At 39.4% G+C, this 27,005-nt stretch overlaps 1 protein-coding gene across 3 annotated transcripts in view; it reads right to left on the minus strand.

Annotated features, from left to right (window-relative positions):
* TRAPPC9 (trafficking protein particle complex subunit 9) overlaps positions 1-26,712 on the minus strand; it is a 538,517-nt gene extending 511,805 nt beyond the window's left edge. The window contains exons 1-7 of one of the 3 annotated variants that reach the window (XM_063327588.1): positions 26,617-26,712; positions 24,751-25,351; positions 13,900-14,045; positions 11,200-11,328; positions 7,821-7,847; positions 6,234-6,355; positions 3,750-3,875 (exon numbers count right to left, since the gene is read on the minus strand). In XM_063327588.1, the coding sequence (XP_063183658.1) occupies positions 3,750-3,875; positions 6,234-6,355; positions 7,821-7,847; positions 11,200-11,328; positions 13,900-14,045; positions 24,751-25,334 (1,134 nt within the window). In that variant the 5' untranslated portion in view covers positions 25,335-25,351; positions 26,617-26,712. Of the gene's footprint in view, positions 1-3,749; positions 3,876-6,233; positions 6,356-7,820; positions 7,848-11,199; positions 11,329-13,899; positions 14,046-24,750; positions 25,352-26,320; positions 26,571-26,616 lie in introns of those variants that run through there. The other 2 variants (XM_063327587.1, XM_063327590.1) reach the window with 2 other exon arrangements.
* Between the last annotated feature and the right edge of the window lie 293 nt (positions 26,713-27,005).

The following is a 27,005-nucleotide window of genomic DNA, read 5'->3' on the forward strand; positions in this document are numbered from 1 at the left end:
CATTTTAGAAAGTTTCAGACAGTTTTTGAAGCCAAAGTTTCTATCTCCCTCAGAACTGACAACACAAGATGATGACCAATGCAAAAATACTGCCCATCCATATAAAAGACCGATCCCTGTAACAGGAGTTGTAAAAAGGCAATTGCACCAAGCTGAAAACTGTCATGAATCAATGCAGCTGGAAAGAACACCATGCACAAAAAGAAAATACAGAACAATTTTAAACCAGTTTATCCGAATCCCCAAAAGCTATCATTCAGAAAGAACATGAGGTGTCAGATGAAGGTTACCTACTCTAGCAAAAATAAAGCTGCTCCACCTTTTCTTTTCCCCCCCTTTTTTTTTTCCATTTATGTAATTTTTAAAAAGTTAGCACAATAAAAAAATATGGCAGCAGAGCCAAAACGTGCAGGAGCACTTGATCATGTACTAAAGTTAGAAAAGCTTAAAAAAACCCACAACTATCAAAGCTACTCCTCAAATACATAAAATACCAATGTTCATACACCTATGGAAACTAAATTTTTAAGATCAGAAAAGACAGGGTCATGGCATATAGGTAGACATGAGCGCTCACTAATAATAAGAACAACTATCAGAGAGGCAATGGATTCTTAGAAAGTCTTATTTTTGTCATATCTGAGTGAGTTTTTAACACTGCTACCTAACTTTTTCCTTAATGATTGTCCACAAAGTTACTCAAATATTTTCTGCGGTTGCAGGAAACTGGTTTTTTCATCATCGCAAAGATAGCAAAATTGTGTTTTCCCGCAGCATAAATACTTTCCCTCAGCTCTTCTGAAGGTGGTGAGGCCCTGGCCCAGGTTGCCCAGAGAAGCTGTGGCTGCCCCATCCCTGGAGGTGTCCAAGGCCAGGCTGGATGGGGCTTGGAGCAGCCTGGTCTGGTGGGACGCGTCCCTGCCCATGGCAGGGGGGTTGGAACTGGGTGATCTTTAAGGTCCCTTCCAACCTGAACCATTCTGTGATTCTGTAGTTATGTGCTACCACCCAGGGATTTAAAAAAAAGACAAAACAAATCCAAAGGAAAAAACAAACAAATCCAAAGGAAAAAACAAACAAATCCAAAGGAAAAAACAAACAAATCCAAAGGAAAAAACCCACACAGATACTCCAAATAATTAATTCTGGGAAGACTGCAGCAGGCATTCTGCAGGCTATTAGTGTAGCATTCACAAACATCTTTCCTGACCTCACAAATTTATAGAAGTTTAGTGCCTATAAAGTGGCTGCAAAATAGTTAACACCTGAAGCACAGCATCTTTGCCATCCGGTTAATTTTCATTTAAGTGTTATAACTAACCAAGTTAGGAATTGCACCTGTAAAGGCTGTAGTTCACTATCCAAGAACTGAGCCAGTTTTTTCACAGGTTTGTTTTAAAACAGGCTTTCAAGAGGATCGCTTTTTCTTTGTTTTTTAATTATTCCTTACTATATAGAAATGCTATAATCTCATTTGCTTTGTCATTACACATTACAATTTATTCCTTACAACTGGATGCAAAGGTAAGTCTTATTACCCTGCAGCTCTCCTATAATCAGAAAACACCAATTACGTACTGTTACTAGACTGGATAGGAGATTGAATTCATGGAAAGAAACTAGTTTTCCTATTTATCAGAGGCATATGCTTTATCCTGTGAGGGGTTTTTTTTCTGCTGTCAAATGTTAGTTGTGCTGATGTTCTATCTACCTGCAAGAGAAAAACAACATCCTGCAATTTGTTTCTCTAACCTGTCACTGGATGACAACTCCTTAGAGCTAGTCCAGTTAGCAGCATCCTGTCCAGTAGCATCTTGAAAACAACGCAGACTCCACCATGTCCCTGGCGAGGTTGTTCCAGTAAATGATTGTTCTTACTGTAAAATTTTTTTTCTTATACTGCAATGAAACCTCTCATGGTGCCACTGGTTGCCCCTGGTGCTCATGGTTGCCCCTTGCATTCTCCATGCGGCTCCTTGTGAAGAGCGAGCCCCTGTCCTCTTTGTAGCTGCCCTTTAAGTACTGGAATACTGCAATGAGGTCATAGAATCACAGAATGGTTTGGGTTGGAAGGGACCTTAAAGATCATCCAGTTCCGACACCCTGCCATGGGCAAGGACACCTCCCACCACACCAGGCTGCTCAAAGCACCATCCAGCCTGGCCTTGAACACCTCCAGGGATGGGGCAGCCACAGCTTCTCTGGGCAACCCGGGCCAGTGTCTCACCACCCTCACAGTCAAGAATTTCTTCCTAATATCCAATCTAGATCTCCCCTCTTTCAGTTTAAAACTGTTACCCCTCATCCTATCACTACACTCCCTGATCAAGAGTCCCTCCCCATCTCTCCTGTAGCCCCTTTAGGTACTGGAAGGGGCTATAAGTTCTCCCCAGAGCCTTCTCGTCTCCAGGCTGAACAGCCCCAACTCTCTCAGCCTGTCCTCACAGCAGAGGGGTTCCAGCCCTTGGATAATCTTTGTGGCCTCCTCTGGACCCACTCCAACAGGTCCACATCCTGAGGACTGAGGCTGAGGACTCCAAAGCTGGACACAGTACTCCAGGTGGGGTCTCAGATCCCTCCTGAGAGGGATCCCTCCCTCCCTCCTGACCCTTCTCTTATCCAGGGAGAAAAAGACCTAACTCTTTCAGTCTTTCCTCATTGGGCAGTTTCTCCAGCCCTGCTTTGATCATCTTCGTGGCCCTCCTTTGGACCCTCTCCAGTCCATCCACATCTTTCTTGAACTGGGGGGACCAGACTGGACCCAGTACTCCAGGTGCAGCCTGACAAGGGCTGAGTAGAGTGGAATGATCACATCTCTGTCTTTGCTAGCAATGCCCCGGCGGTTGCAGCCCACTTTCTGATTTGTCTTTGCTGCTGCAGCTGCACACTGCTGACTCCTGTTCAGCTGGTTGTCCACCAGGACCCGCAGGTCCCTTCCAGCAAAGTTGCTCCCCAGCCATACTGTAGGGCCTGTACTGGGCTCTCTGGTTATGTCATCCCAGATGCAGGACCATGCACTCATCTGTTAAATCTCATAAAATTCTTCCTAGCCCACTCTTCCAGCACATCCAGATCTCCCCATAAAATGCCTCTCCCTTCTGACGTGTCCACCTCGCCACCCAGTTTGGTATCATCATCAGTCCCATCATCCAGATCATTTTTAAAGATGTTGAACAGTGTGGGGCCCAGTATGAATTCCTGGGGGACCCCACTTGTGACAGGCTGCCAGCCCAAGTAAAAGCCTTTGTTCACCACCCTCTGAGTGCAGCCTGTCAGCCAATTTCCTACATCTTGCAGACCACCCATCCAATTAACAATTGATTAACAACACCAGTCAGACTCTTAAGCTCAATTTGCAACAGGACATTCCTGATTTACTCAGTTTCACTGCAAGAGATACAATCAATAATAATAATAAAAAAAAAAATCCGTTGCAGATCTGTCCCAAGGAGCTACTTTACCCTAGTACAAGATCACATAAAACAACAATGGGATTTTTTTTTCCTTTGGAAGGAAGAATAACCAATAGAGTCTTTAATCTCAAACTACATCCTCATGTTTTCAGATGAACTCTGAATACCTTTCAAACCAGACTCACAGATGTGAAAAACCTCACAAGTCAAGTCCTAGCGAGAAGGAAGGTCGTGATACAGGAAATAAACCGGAGTCTCCTGAATCTAAGAAACTTTCAAACTTCAGTATAATCTCTCAAGTGAGAAAAGAAAAGTAACCTGATTTTTTGCACTGACCTGACGAAGGTTGATATAAACTGCATTCTGAAGAAACTCAGAGGCTTCCATGCTCCTTTTCTGTATTGCAAGGACTCTCACTGCCTTCACGCAGGCTTCCAGTTCAATCACACCAGCATTCTTGTACTAGAAGAGGGAGAAAATTAAAATAATATGGAAGTATTGCACCTGTTAGATTTGATAAGTACTTCTGCTCAACACATAAATCAGCTGTCACATCTTCCAAACCCAGCAATTCCTTAATGCTAGTGACTATACTGTTAAATTATCAACATATGCCCAAGTGAAAATTAAGGTGTCATCTAAAATGTTATTATGCAAAACCACGGTTTTCAGCCTCTTTGCTCACTTTTCCTACTTTGAGACACAGCACAGCTTCAGTCTGAGAGTTCAGACAAGGTTTTTTAGCTGGCAATATCAGTATCATTTTGGATAACCTCGTATGTACAGTGGGTGTGGGTGGTGTGTCTGCAACAAAGAAAGAAATTCTACCTTCCCAGAGTCATAGCTGTGTAAGCACAAAGGTCAGTTTTACATTAATGCATCACCACCTAAAACTGCTCTATCACAATAAACAAAGAATTAATTTTGCCTGTTGCACGTATTAGAAAATATGCTATACAGCACAGGAAACTGTAGCAACAGAACTTTACTTTTACTGTATCAATTTTCTCTTTAGTTAAAAGAGTACCACTGATGACAAGTGAATTACAAACCATTCTGCATTTGCTAGTATCTATTTACAAAACATTTTCTGTAAACAACTGTTTCAGTTATTTAGCTTGCTTAAGAAAGGCAGGAGACAATGTAGATGTGCATTGATCTGTTTGAGTTCGGATAACAAACACAGGCAATTTTCTAGACAAACAATCTGATCTAGTTATTTCCTCAAACAATACTGATTTTGGATATTTGAGTCAACCTCTCTCCTGCTGAAGTTAAACTCTGTTCAAGTATTTATCATCTTTGAAATCTAATGGGGGAAATAAAGCTCAGAACGCAATGCAAGAGTTACTCCACCAAAGCAGTTATGTGTTCCTCTCTTGTGCATTTACATCAGCAAAAACAAATCACTGGAGATTGAATCCATTTTAGAAGATGCTACAGAAGTTTCCTAAGCTCAGTGATAACATTAAAAAAAAATACATAAACTGCTGCTTCCTCAGCATCAAAGCTAGGAGTTACTCTATCTGTAGATCTTAAACAGACAAAAGCTAACTATGCTTGTCTTGAACAGCTATACATCAGTCCCAAAACAAAGCTCTTTGTTATTTGCAAGTGAAACTGCAGTGAAGCATAGTTATTACTTGCCGAGAGCATAATGTATACTATTATAATAAAAATATAAATATCCTGCCCTAAGTCTAACAAAGTCCAATAATTTTGTACTTCTAAAGAAATCCTGCTGTTTCCAGATGAGCAACTTGCCCTTAAGGTAACATAAAAAGCTGAATGAATACTTGAGAATTATTTTTATATTGATGGGTTCAAATTCATCTGAAACTATCCCCAAAACTATCCCCTTTCATTGCTCCTGATCATAAATTAACTTAAGCACATGATTTATCTTGTCTCATTTGAAGAGCCTCCCTTCAACAGACATGGAAACACCACATCACATTTACATAGCTTAGTCGAAAGATACTCGCTATATCAAATGAGAGGTACGTGAACTTAAAAAGTAATTAAAGCATAAATAGCTACATTGGAATACAATTAAACTTATCTTTAACGTTGATGTGGATACTGAGCCACTGTTGTCACAGTATGAAATAATTTTTTTTTACTCTTCATATTACAAATGCGAACATTCAGCTACCTTACTATATGCTGTGAGCACTTGCACAAAAATCTGAAGAAAATGCTCCAGGAGAGCTGAAAACTGTTTAATTTTTATTAATCCTCTTTTAAGAATGTTTGTCCTTCACGTTTCCTCCATGATCCCCTAAAACCTCTCTGCATGCTCTAAATATGAGCCTCCCTGAACAATCCCGTAAAATCATCTCCAGCATCGGCAACCTCTTCATCAACTCCTGAATTCCCCAGAGATCATTCCAGCAGGCACAGTAAGTAAGCAGTCAACTCACACCATGCATAAAAGCATCGCTGCAGTTGATGATGTATGTATTAAGGACCATAAACATATGTAATAGTTAACAAACCTTCAAATATGTAACACTTCTCCTTGAAGTACTTTAGAAATAAGACAATTAATCCAAAACCTCCAGGTACTGCTAGCAGGCACAGGAAATAGTTTGCTCAGCACATTGCTGGTTTAGGTGTTGTCTTTGACCAAAGAGCTGAGATTTGCAGACTCTAAACGAAGCACTTAGTTCAGGAGCATAAATTATTCCTATTCCTTCCATTATCATATGTTTTACAAACTTTATTGCACATGCTTTAGAAGATCCTCTGAAACTAAACCCACAGAGTTCATTATTCACAAGAATTTCAGGGAAATTTCTTAAAAATAGGTAGGATTACCTTGCCGTAGTAAGAAATGGCTTCTTTGTATTTATCTATGATGTCTTCAGGACTAAGGCAATTCTTTGCACGTCCTATCTCCGCACTGGTATCTGCATTTATACCATTTGAAGTCAGCGCACCTAGAACAGAACAGGGTAAGAAATGAGCAGTAGGACTTTTAGCAAATACTAAATATCTTAAAAAAACAAAAAAAACCTAGGATATGCTGTAGGCTTGACCAAAGCATACACAAAGAATACTTGCCCTACCTAGAAAGAAATCCTGCCCTACCTAGAAAATACTAGTTCTGGTTCACTATGCTATTTTTAAAGAATGCAAATGAAAAACGGATTAAGTCATAAACCAGCAAACAGGAAATAATCTTTCGCACAGTAAAAAACAAGTATATTCATAACGTTTTACACTTATCTGAAGATTTAGACTATGACTAAAATATTGGATTGCTAAAATTAGTTTGTGGCCACATCTGAATATGCCATTTTAATCTTTGAATTATTCCTTGTTCTACTTAAAAAGTACTTCTAAATCATACCTAAGTAAAAAAAGGGCAATTTTTTTTATAAACTAATTATTAGAACAGTGACCTTCTCCTCCAACCATTTAAAACCAATACTTCTCTTCCCTATGTCTAATCACAGAAAACCAAGTGTTACATTGTAACAAAGGCCACCAAATCGGAGCCTTCAATGTTAAAAAAAATTACCTGAGACTCAGACAAAACAGTAAGAAATTATTTTTCTTCTATAAGAAAGAAGGTGAGAGACAGAAAGAGTCTTTACATACTTAAGGGATAAGAATCAGAAATAGAAGCCAAGGAAATACAGGGTATTACAAGGAACATGAAAATTTTATTTCTAGAATTTAGTTTTATTGCAGAGTTAACATAATAAAATTGAAAACATACATCAAAGGTTTGGCAAGGCTCTATACCTTTTTACATGTTACTTTAGCTGTAGGATTACACACCTAAATTTATATGGTCATTTATTGCTGCAAGAGGTTTCTCTACTAAGACAGCAAAGAAGTCTGTGTGTTTCGGAGCTGGACTTAGCTCTCAACAGACAGTTAAAAACTACTGTGAAGGATACATTCTACTCCTCTCTATAAATTCAGAAATGTGTTCATTTACACGTTCAAATGCTAAAGCAACTTTTTTTATATGCTTGTCAACCTTAAAGAATCGTACCAAACACATCTATAGATTAACACTTTAGGGTTTTTATGGGTTTTACGGAAGTTAAGTGCAAAATCTTCGTTAGTGATGACTGAAAGAGTACCATGACGCTACAAGACTATGTGTAACCATTCAGGTTTGTCGGTTAAAAAAATTTTTAAAAATCCTCACTACTCACGAGAAGAAACAATCTTGCTCAGAACTTACACAGATGCAATTGTGGAACTACATCATTTATTTTGCGCCAGTTACCCTTCAGTCTCTTTGCTTCCTCAAGATTTATAGCCAAAACCTGAAGCATCAGGAATCAGTACTAGTTTTGGCAAGTGGCAGAAACTATCTAAACAAATGCAAAACATATGCAAGTAATAAAAGAAAAGACTTTGGAAACATGCATTAAAATAATGTACCTGGATCAATGAGAACTTCTTGTGCCCCTAAAAGGAGGAACAAAAATGATTTTTTTTTCAGCCTTAAATATAGCCAACAAAACAAGCTCTTATAATGTTTTATAACTAACATCAGGCTTGAACAAAATTATAAGATTTATTAGGATCATCATTGCTATTTTGAAGGACTACCAATTATAATTCAAGTAGTCACCATATGTTAAATCTCACTTTGTTAAAAAAATAAATGTAAGAGTTCCATAAACTTGCAATGAATTCTGAGACACATCAAGAAGAACTGAAGATTTTTCAGTGTTTAATTTAAAGCCATATCCTTTTTCTTTATGCTTGTTTTAGTCGGCAAGTTTCTGTCACAATGCACTACCATATTTTATTATCAGGTCCTACAGCACTTAAATCTCCTTGCGGGAGCTCATTTAATTTACACAATACTCTAGAATAACACTTTCAAGTAATTTTATCCCTTTCAGTTGTCATTAATTTCACTCCATCAAATTTTCTGAATAATTGAGTCGTGCCAACCCAAAAAGCCAGACTATTCACATAAAATAGTTGCCGAGAGTATTGCAAAGTTGTATTATGAGATATATAACACCTTATTGCACTAAACTTTGATTAAATATGGCAATAAAACTATTAAGATCAAGGGTTAAGCAGTCAAAAACAATTGCTTTATGAGCAAGACAGGACCTCCCTTCAGTTGATTTGCTCAGACTCCAGACTAGCGAAACAGAGATTTAGAGTCAGAAAGATACTCCAACACTTCACTCAGGCGTCTTAATTCTGCCTGGGGGAAGAGGTAAATTAGGTGACAAAATTAAGAGCTTACCACTTCAAACAAACAAAACACAATAGAGAAACACAAATCAGCTAGTAAGCTAAACATAAACCAATCTGAATTCGTATTTTTCAAGGCCAGGTTGGACACAGCTTTGAGCAGCCTGGGCTGGTGGGAGGTGTCCCTGCCCATGGCATGGGGTTGGAACTAGATGATCTTTAAGGTCCCTTCCAACCTAAACCATTCTATGATTCTGTAACATAAAAATCTCATAGCCAACAGACCACGGCCAGGTTCCTGGAAAACATGGACTAAGCAATTCAAAATCTTTTATGCTGAAGGCTGCAGAGAGAAATCCAGCCGCTCAAGGGGACACAGCCTAAAGCTCTCCCCCTACAAACGAAAGGTTTTAGGAACGTGGGAAGTGACACTTTAAAACATCAAAGTTCCCTTCTCACAATCAGCAAGACACTGCAGTCCAAGGGCTCACGGCAATGACCATGGGAGAAACCTGTCTTTGGAGCAGGCAAGATTCCATGTCTCGTTCCATCAGACAAATAGTTTAAACACTACATTATCCACAAATTCTCTTCCGAATGAACTATTCGTATCAACAGAGTTTCAAAAGAAGTTGAAGGGCGTACCAACAAAAAACAGCCAATATTCTGATGGTTATAGACAGGTATGAAATATATTTAAATTCTGCTTAGTAGGGAAAAAAAAACAGCACCCAAAAAAAAAATACCTTTAAAACTGCCCTCTTAAGCTTGTGCTCTATATTATACGGAGAGAGACAATATTAATGCCTATCTCTCCAGAAGTGTTTTTAAATAAAGCATACACCACAACATTTTTTGAGCGGGCAGGTCCTGTGCTATAGCCTAAAAACGCCAACTGGGGGAAGTCACAGGAGAAAGGTGTTTCTCTTTATCAGTTCTGGGCACAAAGGCAATACGAAGAAAACCCAAGGCTGAAGTACAGGCACAAGAAATAGTGCAATTCCAAGCGCATTAGGAAACAATAAAGTTAACTATCACATCTACAGCCCTCACACATTTAATGTCAGTTCCAAGTACGGCATTTCTCGATTTGTGCAGAATTTGTAAACCTGTTTTGTTTCTGGCCTTATCCTACAGAAAGATACACTGGAAATTGTTCCCCAGATTAAATACCGTCCTCACAGAATCAGTTATAACAAAGTAGATTATAAACAAAGGTGCAGTTTGAAAAATTTTTAAATGAAAGGCATTGCAGAGTCAAAAAAAAGGAATTGAAAAGAAACTTCCAGAAAACCTTGTAGGAAAAAGACATCATGACAACAGCTGTTCGGGGAGACAAGAGTTCAGCAGTTCAGATCTCAAAACATGAAGAGATCATAACTAGAGTTAGGGAACAATATCTAATGGACCGTGAAGTAACATTATCCTCTGGAAGGGATGGTAAAAAACCTGTAATCAGTTTTTCTTCACCTAAACGTTTGGTACGTAGTTCTTTGTAAAAATCTTGTCATACAAAATTAAAACATTTTTAAAGTATGACCACACTAACAAGTTCACTAACGGCTCACAGTGACAGGACTATGAATTACACGACAACTTATATACAGAGGCAGCAATAATAAACCCAAAATATATCTCGTTCAGTTATTCTGATAGCTGTGACTTATTTGTTACCTTCTTTAGTAACAAGGAGTACCCATTACAAACGAACAGATTGCAACACCTACTGTTAAATATTTGTTGAAAAGCGGACCAAGGTTAAGAACTGTGTGAAATTACACCCTAACAGCCACCAGAAAATGCTGTTGGCATTTGGTCATGGGACCAAATGCACAGATTTTAATGACTAGATATCATATGAAAAATTAGTGTTCTCTCCTGAAATAAGTTAATTTCACTATCACAATTATCTGGTGTCAACGTACAGAGTCTGTAATAAACATAACACAAAGCAAGTGTTTACTAGATTGTGATTTATAGATAAATAAAGATGGGTGGCTGGTTTTTTTTAAATGAAGGAATTCATTTTTATCACATTTCACACAAGAGTACTTACACCAGCACTTAAACCCAGCTTGCGTTTGTTTCGGTCCTGTGTAACCTGTGCTGGGTTAGACCAAAGGCCCGTCTAGCTCATAATAATCAATGCATTTTTCCTTCACTACCCTGGCCAGCCTCTCCTGGAAGCCATAAAAACTTTCAGCAGCCTTAACACCGTGTGACAAGTGCAGGTTATGTGATTAAAGGCTCATTTACCCAAACACAAAGGAGCAGAGGGGAACACTGACAGCCATCTGAATCCCAATAACTCCATCAGAGCCAACAAGGCTTCTGGGGGTGAAACCCATCACCGTCTGTTAACATGAGCATCTCTCTGGATCACCTTACTGTGATCACCTTACTCTCTGGATCAGAAACACTGTGGGGTGTTACTGTAGAAAAGTCATTAATGTAAAAATTTTAAAAAGAAATACAGTTCTCCTCTTCCACCTACCTCGAGTTTATCCTGTCATTGGTATAATTTTGCAGAGATAGAAAGTAGGGAAGAAGTTTTCAGATGTTCAGTGGTGGCAAACAGAACAAAAATGAAATCCATCCTTACCTGGTCTGTGCCTGTTGCCTGCCTCAGCAGAAAGAGAACCTCCTTGTGCCCTGCGAGATCCAACTTTACCTCCAGTACCACCTGGATAATGATAGATGACTGATGCCGAGCATAACCCCTCGAGAGCAGCTGTAAAGAAAGCCAGCAGATTAGTACAGAAACTTGCAAGAAGTATCATGTAGTAAAAACTATTTACACAAACATAAAGCATGCCTCAAACTGCAGACCTAGTGACAAAGGTCATGGAAAAGCCTGAGATACTCAATGTCTTTTTTATCTGTTTTCACTGGTAAGGTTTATCCTCAGAGCTCGCAGGTCCCCAGGACAACTAGCAGAGTCTGTAGGAGTATGCACTAGCCACAGCAGAGGAAGACAGACATATGAAGCCCTTAATCCAGTTGGGCACAAATACACAAAATCTGGTAAAATGCATCCATGGATGCCAAGAGAGCTCACCAAATGCGAGGCCACTCACTTATCACCTCCAAACAGGTCATGCCAAGTGGGGGAGGTTTCTAAGACTGGACAAAGAGAAACATCATACCCTTCCTCAAGAAAGAAGTAGAAGAGGGCTACAGGCAGATCAACCTTAGCTCCCTGGCAAGGCTATAAAGAAATCCTTCTGGAAGCCATTTCCAAGCACACGAAGGACAAGAAGGTAACTTGGGAACAGCAAACTGATTTACCAAGGATAAATCAGTCCTTGGCAACCTCACTGCCTCCTATGATGAGATGGAACAGCAGAGGATGTTGTGTATTTTCACTTTTGCAAGACCTTTGAACGTCGTCTCCCATAGCATGCTTATAGCCATATTGATAAGATTTGGATAGCTGGTGTATAAAGGAGGTGGAAAACAGGTTGGACAGCCAGGCTCAAAGGATTGTGATCAGCAGTACAAAGTCCTGTCACTAGTGGTGCCCCTTAGGAACCAACACTGGGGACAATACTCTGATGTCTTCATTAACAGCCTGAATTATTGCATAGAACACTCCCAAGAAAACTGCTGGGTGATACCAAACTGGGGGGAACAGTAGTGCAGATCTTCATTTCAGAGAGAACTTGACAGGCGGGAGATATGGGCAATCAGGAACTTCATGCAGTTCAACAAAGGCTCATGCATCTCAGATGGGATAACCCCATGCAGCAGAGCAGCCTGGGAGCTGACTAGCTGGAAAGCAGCTTTGCAGAAAAGAACCCGGGGGTCCTGGTGGACAAGTTAACAGCAGTTAGTAGTAGGCCCTTGCAACAAAGGTGACCAATTGCATACTGGGCTGTAACAGCCACAGTGTGGCCAGTAAGTGAAGGGAACCAGTTATTCCCCTCTATTCTGCATCTGAGGCACCACATTTGGAGCAACACATACAGCTTTGAGCTCCCCAGTACTAGAAAGACATTTAACATCCTGAAGCAAGTCCAGTGGAAGGCCATCAAAATGGTCAGGGGGCTGGAGCCCATGACATAGGAGAAATGGAGATAACTGAGTTTGTTCAGCCTCAAAGAACAAGAGGCTAAGGGGAGATCTTATTGGTGTCTTTAAAGACACAGTGGGAAGGTACAGAAAAGATGGAGTCAGATGCCTCTCAGAGGTGTGGAGATTGGATGAGGGCCAATGCACATTGACACAGGAAATTCTGCTTTAATGTAGGAACAATTTGTGTTGTGGTTTTGGGTTTTCTTTCAAACTACTAGCAGCAAAATGTTAGAACAGGTTGCTCAGATTGTAGAACTTCCACCCTTAAATGTACTTAAAACTCATCTGGACAGGTCCCTGAGCAGCCTGATTTAACTGGATGTGATATGAGCAGACTTGGGGACTTCCAGAGGTCACTTCCAATTCAAGTTAGTCTGAGTCTATAAGAATAATTCCGTAGTCCAACAGATGGGCCTTAAAATATTTTCAGTAAAAAAGTTCTCCTTTCCTGCTTGAAGAATCCCAGACCACACAACCTTTTGAAAGAGTAGAAGGAAAGAAGTGGAAAGTCAGAAGGTGTTATAGTTTTCATAACATGTAATGTATAGAGCCATTATGAAGTTAAGTGTATTTCCAAGTAGAATGAGAAAACTAAAAAACAAACTGGATTCAGCAATTTTGCTAAAAGGGTATGAAACTAAAAAAAAAACAAAAAAAAACCAAACACACCACAGAAATTGTGCTCAAAGGTCACTTGTATGTATATCCACTAAAGAGAAAAAAGCAGAATGGAAAAAAAAAAAGGAAAGGAGGAAAGAAAAGTCAGGAAAAAAGTGAAGTCTAGGAACTAATGTGAAAGGAACGATGTTATGCTCGTGGAAGTTAAACGCTTGTGGCTTTGGTAGATGTAAAGGCAAAAAACTTTTGCTAACAGTCCACAGTAGATACCTACAGAAAGATTTTTGAAACATCCATACCATCCACTGAAAAATAAACACCTTCTAGGGAAGTATTAAGAAGTCACATGTAATATTGTTTGGTTTTTTTTTTTTTTTTAAGTACATGCTTTACTACAATAGTATATTTTTATGTTGCAGGTTTTCTTCAGCACATTTCTTTCTCGTGTCTTATCAACTAATTTTTATTTTGACTTAATCCTGAGTCACACCTGATATTCGTATTTTGGACACCAAAATAATTTTCATAATACAGAATAAAAGCTATAGAAGACAGTTTGATTTACTTGGTTTTAGCAACTAAGTATTTGATTCACTATCATCAATAGTACCTCCAAGCCACAGAAAGTCATTCACAGACCGCAGAAGTTCCACCGCCATGTGATAATGCACCAAGGAATCTTGTAACATGCCAGCTTGTAAACACAGGTCACCAACATGTTTCCGCATCCGGCCTTGGCAACGCTTCTTATAGTGCCTGCAAAATAAAACATACGATTTACAGTTATTTACAGGAAACGCTTATTTGAGGCAATAAACACCTGAAGCCAATTTTCTTTCCTTCTTAATAGTAGATCAACATTCATCTACTCTCTTTCTCTGAGCAAACACCTAGTATCTCATGACCATAATATGCAAAAGAATCAACAATTTGAGGATATACTGAAAAAATGCAATGCATCATGTATTTTGGCTACATAACACTTATGCAGATATAGTTACATAAAACTAAAAGACTGCACTTCAGAGTGCTTTAATAGCCTTGTCACAAGTGAAATAAAACTCAATCATAGAACAGCCCAGGTTGGAAGGGACCTCCAAAGACCATCTGGTCCAACCTTTCATGGAAAAGGGAGCCTAGACAAGATTATTGCATCTTGGGAACCTCCAAAGCAAGGTTCTTGTAGTCCTTGATGGGTATTGACCTGCCTTTCCACAGACGCTATGCTTTTTTTGCTTTTAAGCACACCCAAAAGCTCATTGTTAAGCCAAGGTGGTCTCTTTTTCTACCTTTTTCCTTTCCTTTGGTAGAGGATGGACCATTCTTGTGCTTCCAGGAGGCTGTTGTTGAATTTCAACACCCAGCACCCACAAGCTCTTTTGCCATCCATGGATGCTTCCCATGGAATCCCTCACAGCTGGGCTCTGAGCATATTGAAATTGGCTCTTCCAAAATCCAGGGTCTTTGTCCTACTACTGGTCTTCAGCATGCTCAGCAGAATCTTAAAAACCACAATGTTGTGATCGCTGTACCCAAGGCAAACATTGGTAGTTTTGTTGTCGAGTAAGTCCTCTTGGTTTACGAGCAGTAAATCCAGCAGTGCACTGTTCCTTGTCAGCGTGTCCATCATCTATAGCAGGAAGCTGTCTTTAACACGTTCCAAGAACCTGATGAACAGCTTGTGCGCTGCTGTGTTGTTTTCCCAACAAATGTCTGGGTAATTGAAGTCACCCTTGAGGACCAGGTTCTGTCGGCCTGAGACTTCCTTGAACAGCCAAAGTAAGTTTTTTTTCAGCCTCGTCATCCTGACTGGGAGGTCAGCAACATATCTAACATAAGATCTCCCTTGGTGATGATCCCTCTAATCTTGATCCAAAGGGATTCGACAAAACTTGGGTGGACTCCATAGCTCACCTCCATACACTCAAATTTATCTTTCACATCAAGTATAACTCTGTCCCCTTTTCTTCCCTTCCTGTCTTTCTGAAAAAGTTTGTTGTTTGTGGTCTTCCAGTCATGTGAGTTTTACCACCAAGTTTCTTGTGATTCCTATGACATTATAACTCTCAGATTACACATGGAGGTCTAGTTCCTCCTGTTTCTTGCCCAGACTGTGTGCATTGGTAGACATGCACATGAGGCGGGTGGATATAGAGTTCTTGCCTTTGGAGAGGGTTGAGGAGCATTACTCACTACTCTGGTAGGTGCGCTCATCCACCCTATTGCTTATGAATATGCACGTATCACAGCTTTGGACATTATCCCCCCAAGGTCATTAGTTTAAAGCATGATTCATTAAGTCAGCCAATTTGCTACTGAAGATTCCCCCTCCTCTTCTGGAATGGTAAATCCCATCTCCCACCAATAGACTCTATTCATTGAAGAGCAACCACTGATCATAGAAACCAAAGCCCTGGCAACACCATCAGCCAGGTGAATCTGCACGATGTGTCAACTTCTGCCTGCACCCCTATCTCTGGCAAGACAGAGAAGAAATTAATTCCTGCACCTGTCCCTACTCCACACTCACAGACCCAACACATCCACTGCCACTTCAGGCAAGAACTGACAGGGTTTCTCTTGCTACTCCTTTTTTTATATATTAAAATAAATGGTGAAGCTCTTTCATTTCCCAAGCAAAATTAATCCCCAAGGCCAATGAAGTCCTACTGAAAATATTAAACAGACACTTTGGTACAACTGAAAAGGCAACTCAGACACAAACCCGCATGATAAATGCACTAACTTCACTATTTAATTTTTTTTTTAGTAAGTTGCAGCTACAGAAATGTAACAGATGCAAAGTAAGACACAGGAGATGTTCAAAGCATCTCATGATTTAAGTCAGGGTTCAGAAAAACACTGCCCTCCTGAGCTCATTGCCAATTTTACTGTTCTCCCTCCTGCAAAAGTACTCCCTTGCAAGAATGCCCTTGCTCTCCCTTATAAAATTATTTTCTTAGAGAAAAATTAAACTTACATATTTTATTCATTTGCCTACATTACTCCAATAGTATATCTTTTTGTTCTAACAATGTCTAAACGTATAGACGCATACAATTTTATTGTCCAAACCTCACACCAAAAAAAAAGTATCTTTTTTCTTTGGATGGTTTAAACTAAAATAAAAGTTATATGAGAATTAAATTTTAATTAACAAGATTCTGTAGATGTCATTCTTTATTATATAAGTGAAGTATCTCTAAAGAATCTGGTTAGAAGTTTCCAAAAATATAAAGAACAATCTTGGATTGACTGTCATAGTTCTACATTTTCAGCTTTTAGTAGATGCAGTGATACTTTTTCAACTAAACTTAGTCCAGCAGAATATCTTAAAAAAGATTACCTAGCATATCTGAACCTATCAACTTAAAAAATGGCGCAGGGAACCCACACCACCAAAAAAAATACCCCAAACCACACTACAGGGCAACATCCATTCTCCAGATCACGCAACCACAGAATGACAGGGGTTGGAAGGGACCTCTGGAGATCATCTAGTCCAACCCCCTGCCACAGCAGGGTCACCTAGAGCTGGTTGCACAGGAACATGTTAAGGAGGGTTTTGATGCTGAAGTCTTATTCCCTAGAGCAAGACTTGAATATAAGAGGAAATGCCACCATTATGGAATGAAATGGGGTTTGGGGTGGTGGGGTTTTTTTTACAGCAAAGAACTTCCCAGAGGACCCTAGAGATGAGTTAAAGGGCAACTGAAATAACCTCTCATAACACATCTAACAGACTGACTTCACGAAGTCTGTAAAAACTGGAAATGGGACAGAGCATATGAAGTATCCCGATCTAGTTAAAGATGTCCCTGCTTACTGCAGGAGGGTTGGACTAGATGACCTTTAAAGATCCCTTCCAACCCAACAGATTCTATGATTCTAAGTATAAGGGTATGAAGTATAAGGGTAGGAATAAGCATATTAATTTATTTCCTTTAGATTTTAAGGCAGAAAGCCTAGGAGAAATGGTAACAATAAAAACAATTACATGTTAGTGGTTTGTTTGCTTTGAAGATTCTTGGATTTGGTTGGGTTTCTTTTACATCAAAGAGAAACATCAAGTCCAAAGGATAACCACTGCATTCAGCCACCAAATAACGTCTTATTCCATGTAGTCGGTTTGAAAAAATAATAGTTCATCAAGAAGATGAAGAGAAAAGTAACAGATTTATATGGATGGAGGACAGAAATTTAAAAAGAGGAGGTAATGGAAGCACATACAATATCCTTATAAAAATTAATCAGAAAGTCAATCAGAACCAGTGTCATTGTTTATAAGAAAAACTGGAAATTATAAATGGAGACAAGAAGCATGTCTTCTATTGCTCCTCTCCACGTAAAAAGCTACAAATAACTCCTATACAAATGTTCCCACTTTTCTGATACATCACATCATATTCACAACTGATGTGAAGATGACATTAAATGAAGCTAAATACAAAACAACTGTTCTTTATCTTTCAGATAGGTCAAGAAGTTGCAATATTTCTTATCTTTTATTTGTCAACAAGCATGTACTTTACAGATCTTTTTAAGAAAAAAAAAATTCAAGAAAATTCAAAGTGAAAGCTAAAATTGCTTTGCTCAAACTATTGAAGGGCATCAAATCCTACCAAAATTTCATTCTGAGCTTTGGGTTATAGAGAAATAATACTTCCATCAACCAGGTACTTTCTAATCTTGAATCAGTATTGTATATGAGAGTATAAATTGTTTACAAATCAGGTTTTGTTAATCTCTACATTCCAGAATGAAATTAAGATTGTAAATGTTATATTGCTCCTAACTTTTTTTTTTTAAACACAGAATAAATAGTGGAATTGGAGAATCATTGTTTCCTTACACAGCTATAATTCCTTCAAAAGACGATAACACTTCAAATTTCCTCTCTCTACACGTTCAAGTAATCTCTATGTTTATGGACAAATTACACTCTTATTCTCTCAAAACTGTAGTTTTTCGGTGTTTTTTTCCCGGATTTTCTAGATTGCATATGATTGAATTTATAAATGAGTCATACAGCAAAAGGAAAAGAGATGGTGCCAGACTCCTAAATCAGCACCTAATACCAGAATCATTTCGATCACACTGCCTCACCACCAGCTCTTCCTAACCAATACCTAATTTTCCTGAAGATTTATGCATGTATCAATATATGCAAAGTTTCAATGCACTTACTGACTTAGACATCAATAAACATTGCTCATGCAACACACTTCTCTCTTAGAAACTCTCCTTATTTACAAACAAACAGATAGTTTATTCCTGGTGATGAAGAATTTGCTATTAATTATTCAAAGACTGAATTTAGACCTACTTTTATGGTCTTAAGTGTGGTGCCAAGACAGGATCTATCTCCTACAGTCCCTGCAAGCCTTCATCATCTTCCTGGAAAACATCTTCTCACTAATTATAGAGTAAGTTTGCACTGTATAAATGTATAAACTGTGTCTTAATTTAGTGATCTCAATTAAGTACAATGAATTCTAAATTCAGGCGTTCCCCCCAGCCAATTACTGCAAGCATGTCCAAAAAGACAAAAGGCAAAGATTTCATTGAAATGAAACTCACTCTCCACAGACAGCAAAACTTAATTTACTTTGTATTTGGGAAGCTTGTTTTGAAAAAAAAAGTTAATATCTACAATGTCAGGTCATTAAAAGCATGTCTAAGTGACTGATGGTTTCTTCAATGCATAATGGGGTGCAAATTTAATGGAAAAAATCATACATATATCATCATATATATATATATATATATCAGCATAAAATTACGATTATTCATTTTAATTCCTCATAGCTTTGCTTCACACCTTTACCTGAAGAATCTGGCCACAAAGGTGAAAGTAAGAAGCTTCTAGATATCTTCTAATTTATTTTTTATTAAAACACTGTTTAATTATTTTGGCTCTCTACTGCTTAATCCTAATCTATTTGATGACAGGAAGACCACATAAATTAACTGCTACTTTTTCTAGGATAAAATGACAACCTTTTTCCAGGTCAGCTCCTTGTAGTACCCTACTGCTAAGAGCTGTTTATTTATTTTTCCTCTAGAAGATCATTTAAAACAGTAAGTCTCAAAGACACACCCAAGTCTCACCCAAAGACACATCACAAATCCCTTCTGGAGTGTGACCCACTCAGAAATACCCTCAGGGAAGGCAACGCCACATAACGCAGGACCACAGGTGGAATACTCCATAGCATCAGTCACACAAACTCCTCTTCAGAAGGTCCTCTCCTCAACACACATACACATACAGTTGACTACAAAACTAGTTTAAAACCTTATTCTCTAAAGTTAGTTGTGCTAATTTGGTACCTAACATGCTCTTTATATTCTCTTCAGAATAATAACCACGATGATTACCATCAGTGACCACTACTACTACTGCTGCTACGAACCGAAAGACAACAAGCCTGTTGCAGGAACTCTCTACCCCATTTCCATTTCTACCGCATTTGCTACATAAGATAACATGCTTTACCTCTTCCTCCCCAACTCTTTTCTAGGATCCCAGCATAATTTTATGGAAAATTCAGAGCAACAATATTGTATTTCAAGACAGAATTTATTTTTGCTACAAACCATCCAGCAACCAGTTGGAAGGAATTTCTGGATCCTCAAAATTTCAAAGTGGCTAAATTTAAAAAGAAGAAACATGCAAAAGGAATTTGCAAAAGTATTCATGCAAAATGCTTCAACAAAAATTTCCACCAAATTCCACCAGTTCCATTAGCATGCAGAACTATAGATATCACCAATCATGACATTATCCAGACTTAGAAGACACAGCTATGGCACTTGATCGACTGCCAGAACATTTGAATTTGGAAACCAAACACAGGCAGCAACAGCTTCATGGCTTTGGAGTTTAAAAAATAAAGCAAATTCCAGAGGCCAGCAGCCGCCTAAGCAAATTATGTGTGTCCTACGAAAAAATTCAGCATTGGTACCAAATATAATTGCTAAATGCACCAAAAGGGGTCAACCACAGTAGTAAGGCTCCAGGCAGCAATTATTTTTGTGTGTACTGAAAAATAAATATAAAAAGCAACACTAAAATATGCAATGAAGGCGGAGTGGAAAGGCAGTACATGGAAGAAAGCTAACTATTTTTAAATATACACAATCACAAGCCTACCTTTTTAGACCCAACAACAAACTCACAGGGCAGTATGAGAGAAGAAGGAAAAAAAAAAAAAAAGAAAGGAACAAAACAAAAATTAGAAAGACACAGAACAGAAAGAAAATTAACACTCACATACACATACTGAGATATTATAAACTTTGATAAATCAGTGAACAAATCCCACTGAACAAATACCACGTAGAGAAAGACACATCCATAAATAGAGCCCTACTTTTGCATCACTCAGTGGTATTAAACAGATGCCTTACCAGTATTAAAAAAGAAAGAACCTAAGACACAAACTGATGTAAACAACATTGAAATGAGCTTATTGAAGCAGATTTATAATCATACATGAGTATGTTTATTTGGTTTTTTAGCTGAAAACAGAAATAAAATAGAAAGATTAAACAAATGGGATTTCTGGTATTTCTGGCAAGTATGTTTCCTAGTTTCAAGTTTGTAGGACCTTTGTATCACCATGAGAACATGCATTTCCATTCTTTTCAACCAGTCTCCTGGCCTCTACAAACAATGATCAGTGCAACTGATTTCAGACACTTTTTCAATTATCCTCAGCAGCCCTGTGGCCACATAAATATTTTAGGAAGAAGCAGAAAGAAAAATTAACAGATTTGCCAAGATCACCTACTGGACAAGTGCTCTAGGAATTAAACCAAGGTCAGACTCCCAGTCCCACAACTTCTAGTTAACAGGACAATCTTGCTCCAGAACTTCTTAGGACTTAATCCCACTATTTTTCATACATAAAGTTTTCTACCAAACAAAAAATTATTCTACATATATAATATAGTGGTCTTGTGTACATCCTCATCTCTGCATGAGTTCTGGGAACATTGCCTCTTCTGCTCATTTTACAAGCAACTTGCAAAAGAGAAAGCTCAGCTCCACTTTTCTGCAAGTTATCATATTTGAAATGCAGCATGATAATCCAGGTTCCTCACTTATGAACTCTGCATCTTAAAAGAAGTCAATCACATTCCAATTATTATGCAACCAAATTAATGTTAGTCTTACTAACCGGGTGACAGAGATCAGTTCTATGCATCTATTCCTAATCATCACCTAAGTTATTAGCCTTAGTATTTTACAATAAATTGCTTGGAGAAAAGTCTCTTCTAAGACAGAAAAACAGTTCAGTAGCTTTAATTAGTCTTCAGATCACATGATCATAATTACTACGTCCCTTGTAACTTCTTAACATACTCTCATTCAATATATCAATGCAGTTCATCAGCTCAAAGTTACAGCTGCACTCTACATCTAATGAGACCTTTGCTACACCCTGTGAAATTTCACTTCAATTTTAGAAGTTACAGGAAAAAATATGCTTATTTATCCTAAGTAGACATCTTCAACTACAGCAACCAAGACATATACTCTCTGCTATAAGCAAAGAGAGTGTGCCTTCTCTTCCAGCTATTTAATATAGAATATTTGTACTTTTCAACTAGTTAGTTGCACACTGAGTGGGAGATCAGGATACACTATATACCAAAAATTTTTTAAAAAGGGATGAAGAGTATATGAAAGAGAGTAAGGGGACATTCTTTGCGTTTAACCCTTTAGAAATTTCCACCTATTCTAGAAAAAACTGTTTTATTTGCCTCACTATCTCAATAATATTATCTTTTTTTTATTTCATTCTTTAAACTCATCATGCTGACAGCCTCAAAACCTACAAAGGAGCAAAAGTTATTCTACCAGATGTTCTCATATGCACTCCGTGCATTCAGAGAACCTTTACCCCCTCCCTGAAAAGAATTATACAACATAGCATCTTGGAAAAAAAACAAAACTGGACTCAAGTTGAAGAAGGCCCTTTCTAGCCCTGCATCTCCCTGTTACGACTTACTGCAATACTTTCCCCTTAATTAGGGAATCCATCATTGCAAAAGAAACCATGCTACAATATAAAACTTTTATTGCAACCCAAGTACTAAAATGCAATATATTACCATTTCACTTCTAAAGACTTAGGCTTGAAAGTGCAGGTTGGTTTAATAAACTGATCTTAGTTCAACCACATTTCACGGTCCTCAATCTCAGCTAAGTAGAACACAGAAGCAGGGATGCATCCTGCTTCGTGAAAGGTCCCTGTACAGAGACGATCAGGTACACTATGGACATGTATTTCCAACTCAGTCAAGGACAACTTCTTTTTTCAATACAACTGATCTTCACTTGGGATTATGTAAATTTCTCCTTTCTGTTACAAAACTCTAATACTAAAAAAAAAAAGTCCAGGCACTTACAGTATTTCCTTAATCAGCCATGCAAAATACTAAACTGAATTTAAAGATCTTTCAATTCAGCTTGCTTATGCTATTTATATATAAATCCTAAATATTAAAACAACCAGCAGTACTAACTCCACAGCAAAATAAAAAGCTGGAAAACTTTCTTACTATTGAATGGAAAGAGGAAAGATGAGAATATTTAACACCTGTTCTTTGAGTAGTTATGTGTCACAAACATTTAAAGTACATCCATTGATCTAGACTTAACTGAAAAAACAGTCGGTATTAAAACCACCAAGCAAGGTTGTTTTTAATACCCAAACCAGTGCTTAACTCTGTATAAATCCCTATGTTTACAGAACCCAGGTCATACAACTTCCTTTTTCCAAAGGATTCAAGCATCACACTAAATCTGATTCAACTCTTCAATGAAAAAGTACAAAATATCTTCTTGGTTATGTATGGACAAACACACTACCTGTTATTTGAGCTCCCCACCGGTTCAGAACTTCACAGGAAATATTTAGCCACTAGCTACAACACTGCCACTGCTCATAAATAAGTAATTTATGTCAGGAACTGTCTTCCAAAGTACAGTTTTGAATCATACTATTTAGAAGACACAACTGAATGGCATAATTAATTCTTGGCCAAAATCCGTAGTTTTCTTAGCTAACTGGAACAGGAGATCTTTGTAATTATGTTCAACTAAAATTCACCTGACCCGAGTAATTAAAGCTGAGATTCTAAAAGGGCTCATCCAGTCTACAAAATTTTACCACACATGCAGAGTACAAAACAGCCAATAACATAATAATTTATACAGCTAATGAAAGCTGAATAGTGTGGGGATGAACCAAAACACTGAAAGAGCAGCTCAAGTAGGGAACAACATCGGATAAGCAAGTCAGAGCAAGTTCAACTTGCTCCACTCACCAGCAAAGAGGACCAGGAGCAAGGCAGAAAGGTACTGTTGGCCCTTCAAGCAACCAGAGATAATTTAATGGAGGGCTTCAAACTAATTAGAAACTTAGAGTACTTTCTTCTAGTATATCACATTCTTATACAGAGGTTCTAAGGCTAGGAAAGCAGAAGGCTTCCCAAACCTGCCTGCACAGCTCCCAGCCTGGACACTTTTGAGTATTTTCTGAGCGTTTTCACACAATAACCACTGCTGGCATCCCTGGGAGTACACACCAATGTCACAAGATACTATTCCCGCACATACTATGTATTTTGATAGGGGTTCCACACCTCTGTCTTTTCCAAGACAAAAGGAAGGCGGTTGCTTCTGTCCTTTGGATTTGACTGCAGACAGAGGAGTCAAACACATTTTGCACCTGCCTGTAGCTAGCAAGCCAGAATTACTAATCCCTAATACAAGAACTATGTAACACTCAAATCTGAGAAGATGAGCATGCGAATGATTAGGAAACAAAGATGCGATAATGGAAAAAGAAAGCCCAAAACCAATTACATACACAAAACCAAAGAGAACAGTTGTGAGAATAACGGTAGCAAAACAAGATGGATCAAGAATATCAAATAATTAAATAAAAACAAAAAAAACAAGGAAAGATGCTGGACTTAGTCACCAAAATAGCAGTCACTGTTTCATAGGATGGAAAAGTAGACAGAGGCTTAGGGGGAAAAAAAAAACAACACAGTAAGTAGGATTAGTCAAATACTACTCAATATATTATAAAATTATTTTTCATCGATGTTAATTGAATTTCTTTATTAATACTGTATATCTATAAACTATTTGAAGCTTTCCAGCAAAAACTCTCTCTATAGAAGAATCTGTCAAACCTTTCCTGTGACTTCTTCCTATTGTTTGAGTAGCCTCATAAATTAAATATATTATATATAAACTCAAAACATCAAATATAGTCAGACGACAAATTAAATTCTCTTTGATTACAACAGACATACACAACAAGATAGAAACAGAGTACGCTTTGTCCTTTCTAATAGGCTTACTCTAAAGGCTAGCAATTGCCAGGTACTTTTTTTTTTCCCCAAGATCTGCAAGCTGACGAAAATAGCTGCTTACCTACTATCTGTGTCCAGACCTACAAAATCCTTCTTCTCAAAAGGAACACAGAGGAGTGGGATCTTGTCTCCAGATTTATCAGTGGCTCTGTCAAGCCGCTTAGACTCCAAGACTATGAAGAGGGATTCGATAAAATCTTCTATTCTCTTCTCCACAGTTTCACATTCATCATAACTGGGATAAAACGCCACATCTGTGCGGGGTTGTTCCGCAATCTCTCCTTGAAGCCCAAAGACAAACAACCGGGAATCATAGAGAGTAGAACCATACATTTCCTTTTGAAGATGGAATTTTTCAAATGTCTGAGGCCAGTCCTTTGCAGAAGAACAGTCCGTGATAGTTATCAGCCCCACAACTTTCCGGTGTGTCTGAAAATCCCCCCATTCGTTGTTCTCTGGGGGATAATGGTGCCTATAACGGATATACAACACACGCTGAGAGTCACGCACGTTAACTTGACTCACTGCTGAAATTCGCTTGTAGATCCTGAAAAAGCTCTCTTCGGGTACAATGCCAATCGGCTGAACCACAACCAGGAGAGTCTGATGATCCTCAGCACACTGCATGTAGTCAGGAACACTCATTTTGCATCAACTGCGGGCTAGTAAGAGAAAAATGTATATTATTTTTTAACATTCGTAAGTACGCATGGTTGCTGAATGAAACCAGGACTTCAATGCTAAACACTTCTGCATCCTGTATACATGTGCTACAATTCTAGTACTTTCTTTCATCATTTTACTAAATCTTCAATCACGCAGCCGACTGACAAAGTTACACAGTGCACAAGGAGTGTTCTTAGTCACATATCAGTATGGCCACAAACAAAAATCTGTACATTAGGTTTTTCCGGCCAAATCGGTTTCCCATTCGTTGTGCAGCTACACAAGCCGACCTCATACATGGGGCAGCAGAGTCTCTCCCCCACAGTCTCACATTAAACACTTCCTAAGGCACCACCTCAGAAGAGATGCCCTTTGGGACTTGGGCTCTCCAGTCCATCTCCACAACACGCCTTGGGGAAAACACGGAAAATTGCGTGAGGTGGGATGTAAACACGCACCACATCAGAATGACCGAACTTTACACAGCTGTCAGCACGTGCATATGGCCAGGAAGAGGAAAGTCAGGTCCAAAACACTTATTTTTGAGAAAAAATGAAGTAGTTATTTTCTCAAAACACATACGGGTTCATCAGAGGGACCAGGCAATGTTTCCTGCTTTTACATTTAAATATTTAGACTTCCTTCTCCCCTGAGCTATTTGAAATTGATTTACTGTACTGCAGCTGCATCTCTTAAATGAAGATGTGCATCACTGAGCCCTTGCATCTCCTCCGAGATCTCCCGGACCACCACAGATCCCTTGGAGGATTTCAGCTCCAAAGCACCCTACAAAACATACATATCACCCAAAAAAAAAAAAAGAACCAGAACCAAACCGCAAGGCAGCACAGCTTTAGACTGACACGACTTGGTTTTACCAAACAGAAGGAAAAGAGCTCTGAGCCCGGGAGCGGAGGTGGCAGCCAAGCAGCTGTTTGTGGAGGGGGGGGTTTCCTCATAATTACCGGCAGCGCCGAGGCTGGAGGATGTAAAGTCCCTCTCCCCCCACACTGCCCAACTCCAGCCCGAAGTGCAGCCAGCGGAACAGCGCCCGGCCCCGCCGCCCGCCCCGCCTCGACGGGAGGCCGCGTCCCGCCACAGCGGGCGGAGCGCTGAGGGAGGCAGGGGGCTGAGGGGCGGCGTGAGGAGCGGGGGGGCCCAGGGGAACGACGGCGGGGTCTGAGGGAAGGGCAGAACCCCTCCGGGGGGGGGTGGCGGCCGCCTCGGGGCCCGGGGGGTGACGCCGGGGGGGGACACTCACAGCCGGGACAGGAACCGCCCCCGCCGCCTCCTGCTGCCGGACGCGCGGGGCGGAACTGACGGCAATGGGCGCGCGGCCCGGCCCCGCCCCGCCCCGCCCCGCAGGGGGAGGGCGGCGCATGCGCAAAATGGCGGCGGGGTGGGGCGGGCAGTGAGGGTGGGCAGGATGTGGGGATGTTGCTTGTGTCTGAGAACTTGAAACTTCGGGGACTGTAACAGTTGGCAGTGGCCAAAAGCGAGCCTTCCATCTGCATTTCCAAATCCTGAAAGCGGCTTTTGGCATCTTGGAGACTAAAGGGCAAAAATCGTGAATGCTCTGGGAAGTGTGAGCCTTGTGTGAGAGCTGGGGCCCTTCTCTAGTGGAGGGTACGGGAACCTCGCGAGGTTCAA

Source organism: Chroicocephalus ridibundus, chromosome 2 (assembly GCF_963924245.1).
Source record: "Chroicocephalus ridibundus chromosome 2, bChrRid1.1, whole genome shotgun sequence".
NCBI lineage: Eukaryota > Metazoa > Chordata > Aves > Charadriiformes > Laridae > Chroicocephalus > Chroicocephalus ridibundus.